Here is a 21,062-nt window from a genome sequence, read left to right as displayed (position 1 = left end):
GCCCTTATAGACTTTCCGGGTGGGATCATCCTCATCCATACGGATTAAGTGACCCGCCCACCGTAACCTATTGAGCAGGATTTTATCCACAACCGGACGGTCATGGTATCGCTCATAGATTTCATCGTTATGTAAGCTACGGAATCGTCCATCCTCATGTAAGGAGCCAACAATTCTCCGGAGGATTCTTCTCTTGAACACGGTCAAGAGTTTCCAATTTTTCTTGCTAAGAACCCAAGTTTCCGAGGAATACATGGGGACTGGCAAGATCTTTGCCTTGTATAGTAAGAACTTTGACCCTATGGTGAGACGTTTCGAGCGGAACAGTTTTTGTAAGTTGAAATAGGTTCTGTTGGCTGCCAACAACCGTGCGCAGATTTCATCATCGTAGCTGTTATCGGTTGTGATTTTCGCCCCTAGATAGGAGAAATTCTCAACGGCGCGGAGGTTTTCTCGAACACACACAGTATATCCGAATCGTATAGTCTCCCTGGTTTCGCAAGTGTATTCCAAGCGGAATTATTGGCGATACTGGAAGTTTGTCGATGGCTGAAGCATTATCCAAGCGCCAAACGTAACATAGCCATTTTGACCATCAACCAAGCAGCCATTAAGGCCTTGTACTCAGCGACGACATCTTCCAGGCTGGTAGAGCAGTGCAGAGACGCGCTGAACTGTCTGGGCGGCACGCTTAAGGTCATCCTCCTTTGAGTTCCCGGGCATAGGAACATAGAAGGGAGTAAGCGGGCTGACGGATTGATCAGACGGGGTTCTGCTCTTGGCAGCCCTTCAGCGGGTACAGTCGATGTCCCACTGGCGGCCGTCAAGGGCGGAATCTACTCACACTACTTAGCAGCCGCGGGCCTTAGATGACGAAGGCTTACCAGCTGTGTCAAGTCAAGGGGGATTTGGCTCGCTTATAACATAGCCCGATCACGGGAGCTCCTATGCCAGACGCGTGCAAATGCATTCAAGATAACGGCGGTCTACACGTAGCAAAGGCCCAAAAGGGACCATGCCGCCAGGCTCGCGTACTCTACACTCTCACTCCTCACGTTGCGAAGTTGCAAAGGAAGACCCTCAGGCACTTCTTCTACGATTGCCCAGCTCTAGCTAGAGTCAGGCTACGGACACTGGTTAAACCATGTTTCGTGAATGCTACGGGCTGGCTCTGAAGATCCAAGCCGGCTGGACTCTGAATATTTGAATATAAGAAGGAAATAGTTGGGCAGCGTTGCGGATGTGCGGATGTTTTGAGGTTTCTGCAATGTGTTATGAAAGAAACGAAGTCAGCATAGGCCTCAGAAGGCAGGTACTTCTTCCTAGCAGGAAGTTTTTGATGCAATTTTTTTTTTGACTTCATTGGTGAGCCAGACACGGTAAAAGCACAGGATACGTCCCCAGAGAGAAGGGGACATATCAGTGAAGAAGATGTGATCAAATTGTATAGGAGGGGCTGAGTGCTTGATAACACGTTAATGGTGAGATTGTCAAAATTTGCCTCACGAAAGTTGAACTTGATTGGCTTTTGTACGACAGGGAAGTCGAGTCGGGTGGTCTGAGCGTCAAACTCGAGAGAAGGATGATGGGTGTTGGAAGCAACATAAGAGGGTGGATTGGGAAAAGCAGCGCACACATATTTTTTAAGTCAGATCCAAGTAAAAACGTGGATAAAAATTTAACTTTTTTTTTTAAATGTCCATAACATGATTTATTTTTGTCCAAATTCATTCTAATTAAGTATGATTTCGTAGTCTGAAATCGTATTATCCAACCAGGTTTCAGTCATGCATATGACTTGATGCTGAAATGCTAAGACAGATAACTTGAAAATCTACAGCTTGTTCTTTGGACTTCTTACATTTTGGTAAGTCTTAAATTATGAAAATCATTCAAAGTCCGCGAGGCAAACGGGCGCACTAGGAGGTTGATTTTGTCGAAGTGTGGGTCGTTAATTAGCACTGAACCCTTAAAATATTCTTGTCACTTGAAAAATGTATGCTTTATAGCAATCATCGTAAACCGTGTTGAGAATAGCAAATGTTTCAGTGGTAGATTGACCAAGTTCAAACAAAAAACTTCACAACTATTTTTATTTCTTTAGTTCATTCATTCTGAAAATTGACGAACAAAAAAAAGTGCATTTTATTGAAAACCTCAGCAAATTATTGACACCAAGCCGATTTCCCGGATATCAACTCAGAGTACCCGCTGTTTTTAAACAGACTTGGCATTGTGCTTCTTTGATGATATCTATCACAACTGTAGTTGGTCAATCCTATCACCAAATTTTAGGATGTGTCGTACTTTCGCCTCGTGTTATTAGATGTACTCCCAAGTGTTTTTTTGTTCTGCACAAGCACCGGACCCTGTCATAGATTATGCTCTCTTTAAAGAATCCACAGAATATCGTTAGATATGCCTAGTTTTCCTAGGTTTTTACACACCATATTCGTGGAACAAGATTTGGGTGTTCGATATTTTCAGGCGAGAGAAAACTTAGTTTAGATTGTCCAAATTGATTATTTCCGCGGCATTCGGAGGCAGCATTGGCAGAGGATCCGTAATTATATTAAAAGCTATCGGGTTTAACATTCCTTTTCGGAATCTTAACAAATGATCGTTAAGATTCCGAAAACTTAATGGGAAAGCTTCCCCGAATTTACGAATAAAAGCAGAAACTGCGGGAGCTGCGTGGAAAAGTTCTGCAGAGAAATCGTCAAGGCCGGTTTTACTCCGTTTCAGTCCGTTGATGGCAAAGATTTTTCTTGTTTGGAGTCGTAGTCCGTATGTGCATGATACGGCGCTTTTACATCACCGGATGTTATACGATTCAGGAAAATAGTAAAGTGCTGCTTCCACTTCAGCTGTTCATTATTGTCGATGGAGGCTTACCGACCACCTAAAGGCTTACGACTATCTGTAAGTTCGTTCTGATCCAGTATATGGTATGACCCATTCTCTTCATCTTAACAGTACAGTAGAGGAATTCCTCTTGTTGCGGCGCACATTGCTGGATTTCTCGTATCTTTTTCATGGTAACCGAGTTCCTTTCGAAGTCGATGTCGGCACCTTTATTGTAACGGGCATTCAGAAGGTAGCCGCTCATTGCACAGTCAAACCCCAACTGACCTTAAATGGCAGGCCCTGTGCTCGGACACTATCCACCACACTGATGATGACCAGACGGTGGACATTGCACAAGTCTACAAATCTTTCACCGTTGTGTGTTTCGGTCACTAATAGCATATTATATGCTGTCAGAGCACACCTGACAAGATCGGCAGATTTGATGATAACTTTAATAGACATAATTTAAGATTCGCCTATAATATGCCATTCACCCCTTGGTGGTGTATAGCGCGTCAACCACGGCTATGAGCCGTTGGTCGCGGTTATCTGAGATGCGCTTCAGCATCCCCCACGACTTTCCGACACGCTCGTCTACTGTTCTGCACCACGTGCCGTTGGAGCGACCCACTCGTCGACCATCTTGGGAGTGGATTCCACTGCATGGCGTAGCTTGCAATGTTATTGTCCCTCCTCCTTAAAGTGTGAACTATCCATTGCCACTTTCATCTCCCGATCACAATGCGTACGAGTGGCAGGTCTGTGCGCAAGTTCATATTTGGCTTGACGAAACTATGCCGGAAGATTGGCTCAACAATTTCATTTGGGATCAGGGGTTGAATGAGTTCAGATATACAAGGTAAAGTTCCTGATCGCTTTTACGTCCGAAGAGGCCAGTACCGATCCTTGCCCATGTATGGTTCAAGTCGACATAAACCTCCCAGCGATAGTCCTAGTCGTATCATAACTCATTCTATCTGTTGTGCTCTCCAATTTTGCCAGACGCAAAGCACTACTAACGTCCAAAATATTTCATTCTTCAGTCTCTTAAAAAGTTAAATAGCAAGCTCTAACCAATCAGAGCAGAGATCAGTTTTCATTTGAGTTGTACTTTGATCAGACAATTCGCAGACAGGCAATTATGAAATTAGATTGCTATTCTCTAACGTCCTTTTATCCAATTCTTCCATGTTTTATTCGTTATATCAGTCTTACAGAGAAACATTTTCACTGATTGTTTACTGCAACGCGAGCGCAGTGGCGTTCGCTGGCTGGCATTCCGAACTATTGTTTCTTTTCCATAATTGCCAGGTTTGTAGGCGGGCGTATCTCTATTTGCCAAAAAAACAAACCGAAACCAAAGGCAGATAAATGATAAATACTTGCTGAATTGTCCATACAAATGTATTGAGAGCAGATTACAAACGATTAATAGTCATTTAAATATATAAACTTATGTCTAAGCGGTAATACGCAGTGAAAAAAAATAAACAAATTCTTTGTACTGGGCGATAGTAAAAAGTGCGGCTCTTACATCTCAGCGCCGGCGGGCACGATCTGTAGTAACACTCTCCGTTGTGGGTCATACGAAAATCCATTCTTCTTAAAAACATCACTTTCATAAAACGGTTTCAAATCGTAAATGTCCAACTGTTTCGCCCGCTCGATCAAATCCCTTTCCATGACTTCGACATGTGTTGCACTCGGGCCATCCTTGCAACGGATATACGCCAGTTGGTCGAGAGTAAGCTGTCGCAGCATAAAGAAAAGCAGTTCCGAGTGGTCCTTTTGGAATGCCAGATATTTTTGGAAGGTTTGTCTCATGCGTTTCATCACACTGAATTTCTGTGCATCTATGAAACTTTCCAGCATCATTCTGATCGCCATGCTCACATCACACTCTTGTACTGTTTCACGCAGATGAATTCGCGCATGAGCCTCGGCCATTCGGATTACACTTTCAATGTGTCGAACTGTGATGGGTAGCGATCCGGTTGCGTACGATTCTTGTCGGAGTTGGGAGTACATTTTTGCAATTTTATCTTCGTCAATATTCTGTAATTAAGAATCAAAGTGAATGAGAACAAAGGAAAGGAGCAAATAGCTCTAAAAAACCTACAGTTAATTTCGGTCTGACATTCTCCTTTGAGTACACAATGTATTTCTTCAATAATTCTTGCGGAATTTCCATAGCGCCTTGTTGTTGAGAGTCTTCTACGATTTCTTCATTCGACGGGTGGTGTTTGATGTGTGACTCTACAACGAACTGTGCCAGATGCTGGTCCTGCATTGGATCAAACTCATCCTTCACCACACATAGTACATCAAAACGAGATAAAATAGGTTCAGATAGATTCACGTTTTCGGAGAACGTCATGCTGGGGTCGTATCGTCCTCCGATTGGATTGGCAGCGGCGATCACTGTGCACCGGGCACGCAGAGATGTAACTATGCCGGCTTTTGAAATGGAGATCGACTGCTGCTCGAGGGCTTCGTGAATTGATGTTCGGTCTTGGTCATTCATCTGGTGGAATTAAGAACTGTTAAGCAAGTGGCGGAAGACAATCCGTTGACAGAACTCACCTTATCAAATTCGTCAATCAAACAAACTCCTTGATCGGCCAACACAAGTGCTCCAGCTTCAAGGCACCATTCCCTTGTTTGGGGGTTTCTTCGCACATAAGCTGTCAGACCAACCGCACTGGCTCCCTGGCCAGTCGTAAAGACCGCTCTTGGTGCGATTTTTTCTGTGTACTTAAGAAACTGCGACTTGGCTGTGCCTGGGTCCCCGCAAATTAATAAGTTGATGTCACCTCTAACCTTATGTTTCTCCCCAGGGTTTTTGGATTCGCCACCAAATAGAGCTAGAGCAATGGCCCGTTTGATGAAGTCATGACCATAGATCGATGGGGCCATGCTCGTAACCACGCGATCGAAAATCCGTGGATCCTTGCTCAGCTTCTGGATCGTAGCAATATCTTCGTCAGTCAGAGATTGCACGACTTGCTTGCTGTCTTTCACCACCAAGTAGTTTGCGATGATCACCGTTGCGAAAACAGGAAAACCTTGCTCGGTGTTGAGCGAACCATCGTAGTTATTAGTGTAAATTCCCGTAACTTCCACCTCGTCGCCTGGCTTGCACATGTCGCACAGATCGGCCAACAACACTACATCCTTACTACGGGGAATCCGACCTGCAGGAATACGTCCCGGTGATTCTTGTAAAGTGATCTTTTGGTAGTTCCGATAAACTGTTTGCTCCATATTGATCTACATCGAAACATTCAGTTTTAATTTGTATCCGTTGAAATATGTAGAGAAATCTTAACTTACATTGAAAGGTCCCATGCTCTGACACTCAGGGCACGACCCTGGCTTAACTTCAGCGTTCTGAGTTTGAACGAACGGTCCCAGAATGTAACCGCACTTGACGCAATCGTATTTAACGACAGATAGCTGTGGGAGGACGCCTGTTGTGGCTGTAACAACACCCAACGTTCTAACCAATTGATTCAAATGCAATTTTCGGAAAGTGCGCAACTCCTCAATTAGAGGAAGCTCGGAAATTCGTACGTGGATCTCATTCGTGACGCGCTCGTAGGTAGGGAAGATACTTAAAACCATTTCCTTAGCCACTTTGTCGAATATCTCGAGCATTTGAAACGGGGCTTCGGGGAGGAAATAAGCGAGGACGTGTTCTTTATTAGCCAGGTCGGTGTATGACACGACAAAGGACGATTTATTCTGTTCGCACATACGACGGATTCGCTCTCGGTACGTGTAGTGTCCCCTCTCATCGACGAATGTACGCAAGAAGCTCTTAAAGCGGTTGGCGATTTCTGTCCTGGGACCCAGCATTGAAACCCATTCCTTTGTCGAGTGCCCCTTCGTATCCTCCAAGTTCTCTATGGACTCAATCATCTCCGCATCCTCAACCTCACCAGTGGCAGCTTTCTCGGCCGCTCGCCTCTTTGCGCGTGGCATCTCATCCTCATCATCGCTGCGGTCGAATCCCAGATCGCGATCATCCCTATGGATCCCCATGGCACGATCACGACGCCGCATTTCAGCTTCAGCAGCCGCGCGATCAGCCATCGACAAATCGCTGTATTCTTCCTCATCAAGCAAGTTCGAATCATATTGATCGAGCTCGGGCATCGGTCGATAATCATTCTCCATGTTGTCACCGAAGAGCTCCTCGCCTTCATCTTCTTCGTCATTGCGTACCGTGGTGTCGCCTAGAAGTTCCTCCTCATTCTCGAAGGGCTCATACTCGCCAACTGGGGAGGTCATTGTGGATCGTTGTCCGCGACGCTCTGCATCGCTTGTGCTTCGAGCCGGCGATGATGTAGGAAAATCCTGCAAATATTCAAGGGTTGAATGAATGGTTGCATTTAAGTGGGCAAGGGAACTTCCGGTTCTTCATTTTCAACTATGATTTTACTTTTTCGTACTTACCGACATTGTCACGTTTTAAGAGTTAACAGCACGAACTTATATAAACTGATTTTCAGAACAAGAACAAAGCAACGAACTTGAGACCAAAACACCGCGACCAGCTAGAACGCATGAAAATATCAACGTTTGGCGGGAAAATTGACACCCTAAGCGGAGTACTACCATACGTAGACCGGGAAAGAGTTCAGCTCTTCTCAAACTGTAAGTTTCACCCGGTCCATATGGCTATGTTTTTCAACCGTTAAATAGCAGAACAACGTATTTAACTGATTTAATCTATCAATAAACCCATAAGCGTGATAGGGGCATTTTTACTTGATCGATATTAAATGTTTAAATCGCCATTAAGAAAACCATAGAAAGTTGATATTTTGATGGTCAGCCATTATAAAATACCAAAATGGCTGCAGCATGTGCCTGGCGTTGCAACACTTGTCATCGAAAACTAAGATATGTGCCTACTAAAATCCAGCCAAAAATATCTATCAAAAACCAAAATGCCAAAAAACAAATCTACTAGTTTTGAGTAACTGCTATTGTATGAACCTCAATTTAGACATAAAAGTGGAAAAAATGCAAGTTCATGCGATGGACAGATGATGTATAGATATGCATAAAAAATTTGGGGTAAGTCACTAGTTCAAGTTTTTTTTCAAATTCTTCTGGTTCTCACAACAAAAGTTTGTTTCAAGAAAAACTCGTTAGCAATTTGTAATGTCGTAAAGAGAGGACAACCCCGCGCTATCTTCTAAGTGCTATAAAATGAAAATGAAAATAAATATCAATTTAAGATCTTCAACGAATATTCTTGATGTATTTTTCTACCAAAACAAGTGAAAATGTCAAGATGCAAATAAATATTTAACAGTAGGCTGCCCACAGCAAAACATGGAAGGCCCTTCCATTCTCCTAAATGAACTTTATGGGGGAACAATCCTTCATAAAAAATCTGTAATAGTATATTGCAAGGTTGACTGCTTCTCCATTAATCGTGGCAATGAAATCGAAGAAATGGCTTAAAATATACTCATCATCATCATCATCAACGGCGCAACAACCGGTATCCGGTCTAGGCCTGCCTTAATAAGGAACTCCAGACATCCCGGTTTTGCGCCGAGGTCCACCAATTCGATATCCTTAAAAGCTGTCTGGCGTCCTGACCTACGCCATCGCTCCATCTTAGGCAGGGTTTGCCTCCTGTTCTTTTTCTTCCATAGATATTGCCCTTATAGACTTTCCAAACGGGATCATCCTCATACGGATTAAGTGACCCGCCCACCGTAACCTATTGAGCCGGATTTTATCCACAACCGGACGGTCATGGTATCGCTCATAGATTTCGTCATTGTGTAGGCTACGGAATCGTCCATCCTCATGTAGGGGGCCAAAAATTCTTCGGAGGATTCTACTCTCGAACGCGGCCAAGAGTTCGCAATTTTTCTTGCTAAGAACCCAAGTTTCCGAGGAATACATGAGGACTGGCAAGATCATAGTCTTGTACAGTAAGAGCTTTGACCCTATGGTGAGACGTTTCGAGCGGAACAGTCTTTGTAAGCCGAAATAGGCTCTGTTGGCTGACAACAACCGTGCGCGGATTTCATCATCGTAGTTGTTATCGGTTGTGATTTTCGACCCTAGCTAGGAGAAATTGTCAACGGTCTCAAAGTTGTATTCTCCTATTCTTATTCTTCTTCGTGTTTGTGTTTGACCAGTGCGATTTGATGTTGTTGGTTGATTCGTCTTCGGTGCTGACGTTGCCACCATATATTTTGTCTTGCCTTCATTGATGTGCAGCCCAAGATCTCGCGCCGCCTGCTCGATCTGGATGAAGGCAGTTTGTACATCTCGGGTCGTTCTTCCCATGATGTCGATATCGTCAGCATAGGCCAGTAGTTGGGTGGACTCGAAGAGGATCGTACCTCTTGCATTTACCTCAGCATCACGGATCACTTTCTCGAGGGCCAGGTTAAAGAGGACGCATGATAGGGCATCCCCTTGTCGTAGACCGTTGCTGATGTCGAATGGTCTTGAGAGTGATCCTGCTGCTTTTATCTGGCCTCGCACATTGGTCAGGGTCAGCCTAGTCAGTCTTATTAATTTCGTCGGGATACCGAATTCTCTCATGTACAGTGTACAGTTTTACCCTGGCTATGCTATCATAGGCGGCTTTAAATTCGATGAATAGATGGTGCAACTGTTGTCCATATTCCAACAGTTTTTCCATCGCTTGCCGCACAGAGAAAATCTGATCTGTTGCTGATTTGCCTGGAGTGAAGCCTCTTTGGTATGGGCCAATGATGTTCTGGGCGTATGGGGCTATCCGGCCTAGTAAGATAGTGGAGAATATCTTATAGATGGTACTCAGCAACGTGATACCTCTATAATTGCTGCACTGTGTGATATCTCCCTTTTTATGTATGAGACAGATAATGCCTCGTTGCCAATCGTCAGGCATTGATTCGCTGTCCCATACCTTGAGCACAAGTTGATAGACCACTTGGTGTAACTGGTCGCCTCCATATTTAACCAATTCGGCTGTAATTCCATCGGCTCCTGGCGACTTATGATTTTTTAGCCGATGAATTGCACGGACTGTTTCTCCTAAACTTGGTGGTGGCAGTATTTGTCCGTCGTCTTCAGTTGGCGGGACCTCTAACTCGCCGATGTTCTGGTTGTTCAGTAGCTCATCAAAGTACTCAACCCATCGCTCTAAAATGCCCATTCTGTCGGAAATCAGATTTCCCTCTTTGTCTCGGCAGGATGAGCATCGAAGTGTATAAGGCTTCATCCTGCTGACTTGTTGGTAAAACTTCCGCGCCTGGTGCGGTTGCTCCCTGTACTTTTCTAGTTCATAGACTTGTTGGTTCTCCCAGGCTTCCTTTTTCCGTCTGTGAAGTCGCTTCTCCACTCGTCGGAGTTCGTGATAAGTCTCTGCGCGTGCCCGCGTTCTTTGAGAATGCAACATTACTCAGTATGCGGCATTCTTCCGTTCCGTTGCTAGCTTACATTCATCGTCAAACCAGCCGTTCCGACTCCTTTTGTGGCTGGGGCCAAGTATGTTTGTGGCCGTATCCATGATAACGTTCTTCAGGTGATTGTGAAGATCATTTGTTGATGCTTCATCTCCAGGTCCTCTGTTGACTGCGGTTATTGCGGCATCCATTTCCCTCTTATAGGTGTCGCGGAGGGTTGTGTTGTGGATGGCTTCAGTGTTCACTCTCACCTGATTGTCAGAGGGGATTCTAGATGGTATTGTTATTCGAGCTCGGAGCACCATGCCAACGAGATAGTGATCCGAGTCTATATTGGCCCCCCTATATGTTCTGACATTCATCAAGGCTGAGAGGTGGCGGCGTTCGATCAACACGTGGTCAATTTGGTTGAAAGTGGTCCCGTCTGGAGAGGCCCACGTATGTTTGTGGACCGCTTTCCGCGCAAACCAGGTACTTCCAACAACCATTTCGTGTGACCCTGCTAATTGAATAGTCCGCAGTCCGTTATCATTTGTTTTTTCGTGTAAGCTATGGGAGCCAACGTATCGCCTGAATACGGGCTCCTTCCCTACTTGGCTGTTAAAATCCCCAAGTATGATTTTGATATCATATCTGGGACAGGCTTCGAGGGTTCGTTCTATTGCCTCGTAGAAGGTATCCTTCTCCGACTCTGCAGTCTCCTCTGTAGGGGCGTGAACGTTTATGAGGCTTATATTTCTAAACTTGCCTTGCAAGCGCAGAGTGCATAGCCGTTCGCTTATGTTTTCAAAGCCGATAACAGCAGGTTTCATTTTTCGGCTGACTAAGAAACCTACTCCGAGCACATTATATTTTGTATTAATTTGCTAATGGAATATGAACAACACAGCAATTACAGACTACATATGTAAAGAAAGGAATTCCTAATCCCGTCGCTTCAATTAACACCACGATTTTTCTAGAAGCTTGCATTCGACCTCCACTTTTATACGCCATTTGCTTCTAGCGCAACCCATTCGTCGGCCATCCTGAGATAGTGGATTCCAGCGCGTGGAATAATCCGCAGCGGAATGGTCGCTCTTCCTGAATGTTCCACTGCCACTTACTCTTTTTCTTCAGTCTCTTTTCCGTTCAGAAGCTGGGTCGGTTCGTCGTGATCGGTTGCGCCATTTTATTTTATCAAATGCCTGATCTGGATGTAGTCGAAAGGCCGTCAAATCACCGTCCAGCGTATCAAGCCGGCCTTTTGGTCGCTTACCCTTCACTTCACTTGGCGAGCAAGTTCTCTTTAACACGATTTACATGACCATACCGTCGAAGACGCCTCTCGCGTAATTTTCAACGTTCGGTGCAACCCCATAAGGATCGCGGATATCCTCATTTCCGATTTGATCAAAACGTGTTACGCCACTAGTCCAACACGACATCTTCGTCTCCATTACCTCAAGACGCCGTTCATTGTCTTTTATAGTCGGCCAACACTCAGACTAATAGAGGGCGACAGGACGGACGACGTTGATACATTGATCACAAAGAACACCAGTTATGGAACACAGGGTGAGGATAACATCTAAGGCTGTAATATGTACGTAGGTTTCATTTTTCGGCTGACTAAGAAACCTACTCCGAGCACATTGTTTACTGGATGACCGCTATAATATATGGTGTAGTGGCTCTTCTCCAGGAAACCGGTCCCTGTCCATCGCATCTCTTGCAACGCTGTTATATCAGCCCTATATTGGGACAGGGTATCGGCTAGCTGCTGGTCAGCTTCATCTCTGTACAGGGAGCGCACGTTCCATGAGAAAATGCGCAAATCTTTATTCCGTGTTCGTTGCCGGGTCCGTCGTTTTAAAATCCGTCCTGTCCGAGGCTCCTGTTGTGGCTTCGTAACAAGTTGTTTTCCGTGTAGGGTTGTCAGCCCTACCCAACCCCCAACCTGGAGGACCAGTTGGTACAATTTGTCCCGTTTTTAGGCGCGGGAGACTCGCCTTCATCCTTCTCCGTCTGCAGCTTTTCGTTAAGAAAGAGCTCCCAGCGGTCACCACGTGGAGGTGGAGATAGGGTTTGGTAGTAGAGCTGTTGGTGTTGGTTCAGCAGGCATTTCCCAGGTTTTATGCTCCATCGTGGGTACCAATTCACGTTTCGCCCTGGGACCTATACTACCCTTTGAGTAAAATATACTCAATGGGAACACAAAGATAAGGAGGCAGTACCCAACAGCATTCGCAGTCACTCAATAACAGATTTCAAATTTATTTATTGAGCAAAGGAACAGAAATGCATGTACGGTGCAAAAAAATATATATAGTGATCAAAAAAATTTGTCAACAACGGTAAACAAGTCGGGAAACCGGAAGCTTGACGCTTCAGGTATAAAAGGTTTTGTGCTTCCCTATGTGAGGAGCATAACGTAGTTCTCCATTGGCTTATAGCATTGACCCGAGATATTGAAATCGTTCAGTTCTGGGCAGGTTACTGCCATTGCCAGAATTGAGCGATTTAAGCATCTCGAAGGGCAGGTTACTGCCATTCCCAGAACTAAGCGATTTAAAAATCTCGAGTCAACGCTATCAGCCAATGGAGAACTGCATAATGAAATTGTTTCACGCATTAATGCAACCTGGATGAAGTGGCATTCCCCAACTGGTGTTCTTTGTGATCGACGTATCAGCGCACGTCCCAAATCTAAAATTGACTGCAATGTCGTCCGTCTGCCGCTCTCTATAGTTCTGAGTGTTGGCCGACTATAAAGGACAATGAACGGCGTCTTGCGGTAATGGGGACGAAGATGTTGCATTGCACTGGTGGCGTGACACGTTTTGATTACGTCTGAAATGAGAATATCCGCGATCGATATGGGTTTGCATCGATCGTGGAAAAACTGCAAGAGAGGCGTTTTCGATGGGGTGGTCACGTAATTCACGCTAACGAGAATTCAACAACCAGTATTGATCAGAACATCGAAAGCAATGGTAAGCAACCAAAAAGCCGGCCTAAACAATGGTGGCTTGATACGCTGGATGGGGATTTAAAGGTTTCGCGATTACATCCTGATCAGGCATTTGATAAAATAAAATGACGAAACCGATCATCACGAACCGACCCCGCTTGCGAACTGAAGGCTGAAGAAAAAGAAAAAGATGTGAGGAGCGACGAGTGCACACCAGCTCCGTGTAATATATTATAGCTAAAAATTCCATTGCCCTCTATTTTCTGGAAAGCGATTTAAATAAATCATTTGATGGAAAGCCCTGTGTTGATAATGGTCAACCTCATACGCTTCACGCCCTCAGGTTAATATTATTAGCGAATGAAAACAATTTAACCAACATCAAATATAAAAAAGGGCTACGGAGAATTAGATTCTTCTTGAATGGAATTTTAATATTTCACTCGAATTTCAATTATTCTCGTTAATTATGACGTCAGCATCTTATTTGTATGGCTTAGAATGCTGTTAATTAGCACGAAATTGATAAGTTTGAACTGCTATAACTTTCCCACTAATAGTTGGATTTTCATGAAACCTGGCATGTGTATGCACGAGGCTGTCCTCTATGTCGGTGCAAAATTTAGTACACTTAGGATGAACTTAAGGGGAGTTTTTTAGTCTATTTCTAAAAGTTGATAATATACTATTAGTAAATTTTTTGAGCAGATACCGGAATGGGACATCTCTCGAAGATTAGATTTCACATAAGTGTTTTACAAAAAACCTTAAAAAGGGCTGCAGATAAATAGATTCTTCATAAATGTGACTTTAATATTCCACGCGAATGTCAATTATTCCGGGTAATTATGACGTCAGCATCTGATTTGCATGGCTTTGGAAACAGTAAACTCGCGTGAAATTGCTAAGTTTGAACTGCTATAACTTTGGTGTTAGTTGCCTGATTTCCATGAAATTTAGCAAATATATACAAAATATTGTCCCCTATGCTGGTACAAAATTCGGAAGTCTTAGGATGAATTTAAGGGGGGTTTTTCAGTAAATTTCTAAAAAGTAGTAATATACTATTAGTAAGTTTATTTGAGCAGATATCGGAATGGGACATATTTTGAGGCCTAGATTTCATCTAGGCGCACCATCCCGATTTTTTTCGGATTTTTAGGTTGGGTAGTTTCCGAAAATGAGTCCTGTCTCACTTCAAATGCGTACATTTTGACTGCTTACTCACGCACTTTGCAATTTATGCCAAAACTAATGTCAGTTTCGGAAAGTAAAAATCGAGACCTTTCATTTGATACCCTACACAACTATATCCGGTGAAAAAAATTTTTGAATCCCCCTTTTGCATGTATGGGGAGCCCCCCTTTAAACTCCACCTAAATTTATACCACTCGCTGTATGCGTGGGAATCCATAGTTCCCATCTGTCCACCAAATTTCGTTCGGATCGTGAACGTTTATGAGGCTTATATTTTTAAACTTGCCTCGCAAGCGCAGAGTGCATAGCCGTTCGCTTATGATTTCAAAGCCGATAACAGCAGGTTTCATTTTTCGGCTGACTAAGAAACCTACTCCGAGCACATTGTTTACTGGATGACCGCTATAATATATGATGTAGTGGCTCTTCTCCAGGAAACCGGTCCCTGTCCATCGCATCTCTTGCAACGCTGTTATATCAGCCCTATATTGGGACAGGGTATCGGCTAGCTGCTGGTCAGCTTCATCTCTGTACAGGGAGCGCACGTTCCATGAGAAAATGCGCAAATCTTTATTCCGTGTTCGTTGCCGGGTCCGTCGTTTTAAAATCCGTCCTGTCCGAGGCTCCTGTTGTGGCTTCGTGACGAGTTGTTTTCCGTGTAGGGTTGTCAGCCCTACCCAACTCCCCAACCTGGAGGACCAGTTGGTACAATTTGTCCCGTTTTTAGGCGCGGGAGACTCGCCTTCATCCTTCTCCGTCTGCAGCTTTTCGTTAAGAAAGAGCTCCCAGCGGTCACCACGTGGAGGTGGAGATAGGGTTTGGTAGTAGAGCTGTTGGTGTTGGTTCAGCAGGCATTTCCCAGGTTTTATGCTCCATCGTGGGTACCAATTCACGTTTCGCCCTGGGACCTATACTACCCTTTGAGTAAAATATACTCAATGGGAACACAAAGATAAGGAGGCAGTACCCAACAGGATTCGCAGTCACTCAATAACAGATCTCAAATTTATTTATTGAGCAAAGGAACAGAAATGCATGTACGGTGCAAAAAAATATATATAGTGATCAAAAAAATTTGTCAAGAACGGTAAAAAAAATGAAAACGGGGGTAAAACTATGAGAAAAATAGGTTGAGTATGCCCAAATTGTTGGTAACATACTAAAGAAACATGACTAAGTACATGGGCACAGAAAAAAAGAAAAAAATGAAAAGCAAAATGACACAGTAGTAGAAGAATTAAAACAAAGTCTAAATTCACAATCAAAAAAAGTATGTCAACATAAAAGAATTGTTAGTACGCTATGTTGTGAATGAGGTTTCCAATCGATGGCTAAAGCCGATAACCGTACAACACAACAAAGTACCGTTGTGAGAGATGATTGATGCAGTTTATGTGAAATTATTACCCAAGGGGCAGTTTAAAATTACAAAAGATGAAAGATGTCGTGTAAATCCTGTGATACTTCATTTGAAAAGCGCGAGTTGGTTGTTTTTTAATTGGGAAAAAGTTTATCGGGTTACAAAATTTCAGAATTCGGTAGCAACGGGAAGGTAAAAGTCTGGCGAAAATCAAACACTGAATTTAATGAGAAAAATGTGAATGCAAATATTAAACATAATAGCGGAAATGGTATGGTTTGGGGTTGTTTCGCTGTGTAAGGGGTAAGCGCACTGCAGTTTATTGAAGGAATGATGACTGCCAAAGACTACATCAACATTTTAAAAGAAAATCTGCATCAGAGTGCTGAGAAACTAAGCATCTTAGACTCGTTTCAGCTTTACCAGGATAATGATCCGAAAGATAAAGCGTATGCAACCCGAGCATGGCTCCTTTACAATTGACCTAAAGTAGTAGCCCCACGCCTCCCCAATCACCGGATCTCAATCCCATTGAAAACTTATGGAACCAATTATACCTCAATATTCGTCAGCGCCCACCCGTCACCAATAAAGCAGAAATGAGAACGCGACTCCTCTAAGAATGGATTAATCTTCCCACGCATTACCTTCGAACCCTGATGGAATTGATGCCTCGTCGGTTGTTAGCCGTAATTAAATCCAACGGTGGATACACGAAGTATTAAAAACTGTTTTGATCCTGTTTTTTTTTGGGTGCGATTGATCTCATTATTTGTAGTGTTGACATACTTTTGACTGTGAAATTGGATTTTCTTTCATTTTCCTACGGCTGTGCTAATTTGATACATTTATATCCATTTTGTGTATTGAGTAATGTTTCTTTTGTATATTACAACCCATTCTGGCATAATAAACGAATTGTTTTCCTACATTTCCCCACGTGTTCATTTTATTGGGCGTTGGTGACAATTTTTTTTTACCACTGTATCCATATCTTAACTTGAAAACTCAACCCTGACAAATTAACAATGTAACGCAAACCTACGGAAATACCTGGCGTAGCCGGTTACATGATATAAAGGGAAAAAGTCGTGAATATTAATGTTCATTTGGCGTAGCATGTGTTTAAACCTAAGAATAACTTAGAACTTACAATTAAATAAACAGATAACGCAAAAGAACACAAAATAGTATTCCGTACTGGAAAACGAGGGTCCAGGGACCGGGGGACAGGATTGAGCGACGGATGTAAAGCGTAGTCTTTTCTCGTTGGTGATAACCCGAGAACGGGCTACTTTTTATTCGATTTGGGCCTATGCAAGGACAGTGACCAAAGCCGGCAGGGATGAAGACGACTGTGGGATTACGGGACCATGGATTGTGGAGCCTAATTGGACGGAGGAGGGAACTTAATGCAGGAGAGACGTTAATGTTTATAGATATCACATATTGTCCAGACTAATTGATGTTGATTGACTTAATCTAGGCTAAAATATCATCTACACCTGCGCGAGAATTGACTGCCGAAACATTGGCTGACGTGGCTAGCCTCTGTGAAAGTCCGGAGCAGAGAGAGAGTATACTTTTAGTAAGTTTATTTGGACAGATATCGAAATGGCACATGTTTTGAGGCATAGATTTCGTCTAAGCGCACCACCCTGAATTTTTTCGGATTTTTGCGTTGGGTAGTTTCCGAAATTCAGTCCTGTCTCATCTTAAGTGTATACATTTTGACTCCCTACTCGTGGACTTTATAATTCACGTTAAAACTAATTTGAAATCAACCCCGCTTTGCATGTATGGAAAGCCTCTTGTTAAAATCCACCTATGACACTGTATGCGTGGGATTTCATAGTTCCTATCCACCAAATTTTGTTCGGATCGATTTAGCCGTTTTGCAGAAAAGTGTGTGTGACAGACAGACAGATTTGTTTTACACAAAACCTTAAAAAGGCATCATAAAGTACGCAGACAAGTAGATAGGTAGTTTCGGCGTCGTCGTCCATATCTATTTCTCATTACTTTTCATAAACTATGATTCGAATCAAAGAAATACTAACTGCTATTCTATCTTCTCACGACCACGACGCCAAGTGACCTCTCATTATGCGTATCGTAAATTGCGCCTCTACCGCATCGTAGATTTCCAGTGGAATCTCGCAAAGTACAGACATTGGACCCTTGACTCATTCATTTTCCTCCAACTAAGTCAGATTCCCAGACAGAACGTTCTTTATCAATATCGAGTAGCAATGAGAAATAATCGAGGTGTTCTTCCGACCAGCCAACAAATTTTCCAAAAAGTCTCGTTTGCACGAATTGCGTGACCATACCATCGAAGACACCTCTCTCGCAACTTTTCCACGATCGGTGCAACCCCATAACGATCGCGGATATCCTCATTTCGGATCTGATCTAAACGTGTGACGCCACTAGTCCAACGTAACATCTTCGTCTCCATTACCGCAAGACGCCGTTCATTATCTTTTATGGTCGGCCAACACTCAGAACCATAGAGAGCGACTGGACGGACGACATTGCGGTAAATTTTAGATTTGAGACGTTCGTTGATATGTCGATCACAAAGGACACCAGTTGTGGAACGCGTTACTGCGTAAAGCAATTTCATAACGCAGTTCTCCATTGGCTGATAGCGTTGACCCGAGGTATTTAAATCGCTCAGTTCTGGTCAGATCACTGCCGCTGACAGTGATTGTGCCTGTTTCACAAAGCAGTGTGTAGGGCGCTGGACGTTGGATATCCCGTGTGACGGTGTCCATAATAAGGACAAAGAGGAGTGGTGAGAAGGCACTTCCTTGATGAACTCCAACAGAGACACGAAGCGGTTTTGATACACCCGCCATACTTCGAACTTTACTTTTCGGATCGTGGTAGAGCAATTGAACCCAGCGCACAAGTTCTTCTGGCACGAAGTGTTGTCGCAAAGCATACCAGATGAGTTCGTGTGGTACACGGTCAAACGCTTTCTCTAGATCCAGAAAGGCAATGTAAAGAGGGCGATGCTTCTCACGGTGTTTCTCCATGAGTAACCGCGCACCGTGTATTGCGTCAGTAGTTCCGCAGTTCTTGACAAATCCGGCTTGATTCACGGTTATTTCAACGGTTTCGCAAATACGGTTGTCAAGAATGCGTTCAAAAATCTTCATGGTATGGGAAAGTAACCGGATCGGACGGTAATTTGAACATTCTGCTGGGCTACCTTTCTTTTTCCATATTGGAACAGTGGTACTTTCTTGCCAGTCAGATGGTGTTCTTCCTTCCTGAATAACCCGGTTAAAGAATTCACTGAGCCACAGTGTTGGGTCCCAGCTCTTCGCTTTCCAGAGCTCAGATGCGATGTCGTCAGGTCCTGTTGCTTTCCCCGATTTCATTTGATTTATTGCCTCCTCGACTTCAGTTGCGCTGACTGGTGGAACTGCTCCAAATGTCGGCAGTGATTGCGGAAGTGGAGGATGAGCAAATTCTTCAGTTGAAATTTGTTCGAAGTATTCTCGCCATCTATCCGTTGCGGCTCGACGGTTGGTAAGCAAAGTACCGTTCTTGTCATTAACACAACAGAAGTGTTCGATATCCTGTGTGCGTTCATCACGGCTTTTATCAAGTCGATACAGATCCCGAGTGTCCAGTTTATCGTAAAGATTTTTGAAATGGTTTGCTCGGGTGACAGCGACCGCTTTCTTTGCTTCCCGGTTGGCATTCTTATAAATTTGCCAATTAGCATGTGTTTTATCGTCGAGAAATTTGTGGTAGAGGCGTTTCTTTTCACGGACCTTCATTTCAACATCATCATTCCAAAGCCAAGTATCTCGGTTGATGTACCGCTTACCCGGCTTGGTGACCCCGAGGGTTGCAGAGGCCGCTTTGTGGATCGTGTCTTTCATTTGGTTCCATGATTCTTCCACATTCGTAATGGTTGGCAATCGTATGAGTGAGACCGTTTCTTCTCACCAAATCGCCACCATTTAATGCGCGGCGGACCAGTGCGTTCCTCACGCCGTTTTATCGGTGGCTTAATTCGCAGGACAGCAATCAACGGCCGATGTTGAGGTGCGATGGTCTCTTAGGGGACGACTTTGCAATCAGTGACAGTGGTAAAATGTTGGCGTCTTATGAGAGTATAGTCGATTTGCGTTTTATTGTTCCCACTATAAAATGTGGGAAGATGAGACAATCGTTTGATGAACCATGTATTCATAAGTACAAGGTCATGGGTGTCCGCAAAATCGATTATACGCTCGCCACCTTCATTGCGCGCTCCGAACCCCTTTCCCCCATGGCACCTGTCACCGTCTGCCTTTTCACCCACATGACCATTAAGGTCGCCGGCAATGATTATGTAATCGTCAGCAGGCACGTGACAAGTCTTTTCATCGAGAAGTTGCCAGAAGGCATCTTTCTCGGCATCTGGTCGGCCTGTCTGTGGTGCATACGCGGTGAAGAAGTGAATAGTGCGATCAGCTGATACAATGGTGAGCTTCATCAGCCGATCATCAAATCGTTCGACTTCTTTAATGGCATCATGGAAACCCTCTGAGATGGCAATGCCAACACGATATTGAGTGTGTGGGTTACCAAAATACAGAAATTTGTAGCCATTTTTATCGCGTTCGCGTTCAATGTCGCAGCTTTTGGAACCAGACCATCGGGTTTCTTGCAGAGCGCAGATGTCAATGCACCTTTTCCGAAGGGCTCTTGCGAGTTCCTCGATCTTTCCAGTTAGGGTACCAACATTTAGCGTGCGGACACGTATTTGTTTTGTTCGTTGTGTGCGGACTAACTTGCTTACGTCCTGACGCCGTCCATGCGTCAAGAACCCTTGCCCATTTCTCGACAAGACCGGGGCCCGTCCTGCCGTGTCGACTGAGGTGGACGCCTTAGCATTTCTCCGAGGCCTGTGACTTAATCCGATCATCATGTTTGTAACTTGGGGTATGTTCTAATTGCGCTCTTGGGTATTAAAACCGTTTTGATGCGCAAGACAGACAACACCTTGTTCTTCCAAAACCAAAAAAGATTTTATGCAGATCGCACCGAATGGGGTCGGGAAAGCAATCTTAATCTGTTTGAGGCAACAGGTTTCTGATGAAATGTGTAAAGCTACGCCAGCGACTGCAACTCAGAATACGTCTGGCTTCCATATTTTACGCGTTCATTTGGCCCCCTGGATTGAAGTAGTGTTTGGAAGAACAGATAATAGGAAGACATGAAGGCACCAGGAATTGATAAAATGTTCAAAATCTGGGTAATGTGG

General features: G+C 44.0%; 1 protein-coding gene across 1 annotated transcript; it reads right to left on the bottom strand.

Moving 5' to 3' along the window:
• Positions 1 to 4,236: 4,236 nt before the first annotated feature.
• LOC119659783 (DNA replication licensing factor Mcm2) lies at positions 4,237 to 7,480 on the bottom strand. The gene is made up of 5 exons (XM_038068049.1): positions 7,309 to 7,480; positions 6,184 to 7,209; positions 5,434 to 6,120; positions 4,970 to 5,374; positions 4,237 to 4,905 (listed from the first exon to the last, which is right to left on the bottom strand). Exons 1-5 carry the CDS (start codon positions 7,312 to 7,314, stop codon positions 4,381 to 4,383), a joined length of 2,649 nt encoding a protein of 882 aa, XP_037923977.1. The 5' UTR covers positions 7,315 to 7,480; the 3' UTR covers positions 4,237 to 4,380.
• Between the last annotated feature and the right edge of the window lie 13,582 nt (positions 7,481 to 21,062).

The sequence above is a fragment of the Hermetia illucens genome, chromosome 6, assembly GCF_905115235.1.
Source record: "Hermetia illucens chromosome 6, iHerIll2.2.curated.20191125, whole genome shotgun sequence".
In the NCBI taxonomy this organism is placed as follows: Eukaryota; Metazoa; Arthropoda; class Insecta; order Diptera; family Stratiomyidae; genus Hermetia; species Hermetia illucens.
The sequence above is the reverse complement of the archived record's forward strand: the minus strand, read 5'-3'. Positions and strand labels throughout refer to the sequence as shown.

What these genes read in the sequence shown, in the direction of transcription:
- LOC119659783 (XM_038068049.1), bottom strand. An exon ending in AGAGCATGGGACCTTTCAAT is followed by an intron (nt 6,121 to 6,183) that starts GTAAGTTAAGAT and finishes GTTTCGATGTAG; the next exon opens with ATCAATATGGAGCAAACAGT. An exon ending in TGATTGACGAATTTGATAAG is followed by an intron (nt 5,375 to 5,433) that starts GTGAGTTCTGTC and finishes TAATTCCACCAG; the next exon opens with ATGAATGACCAAGACCGAAC.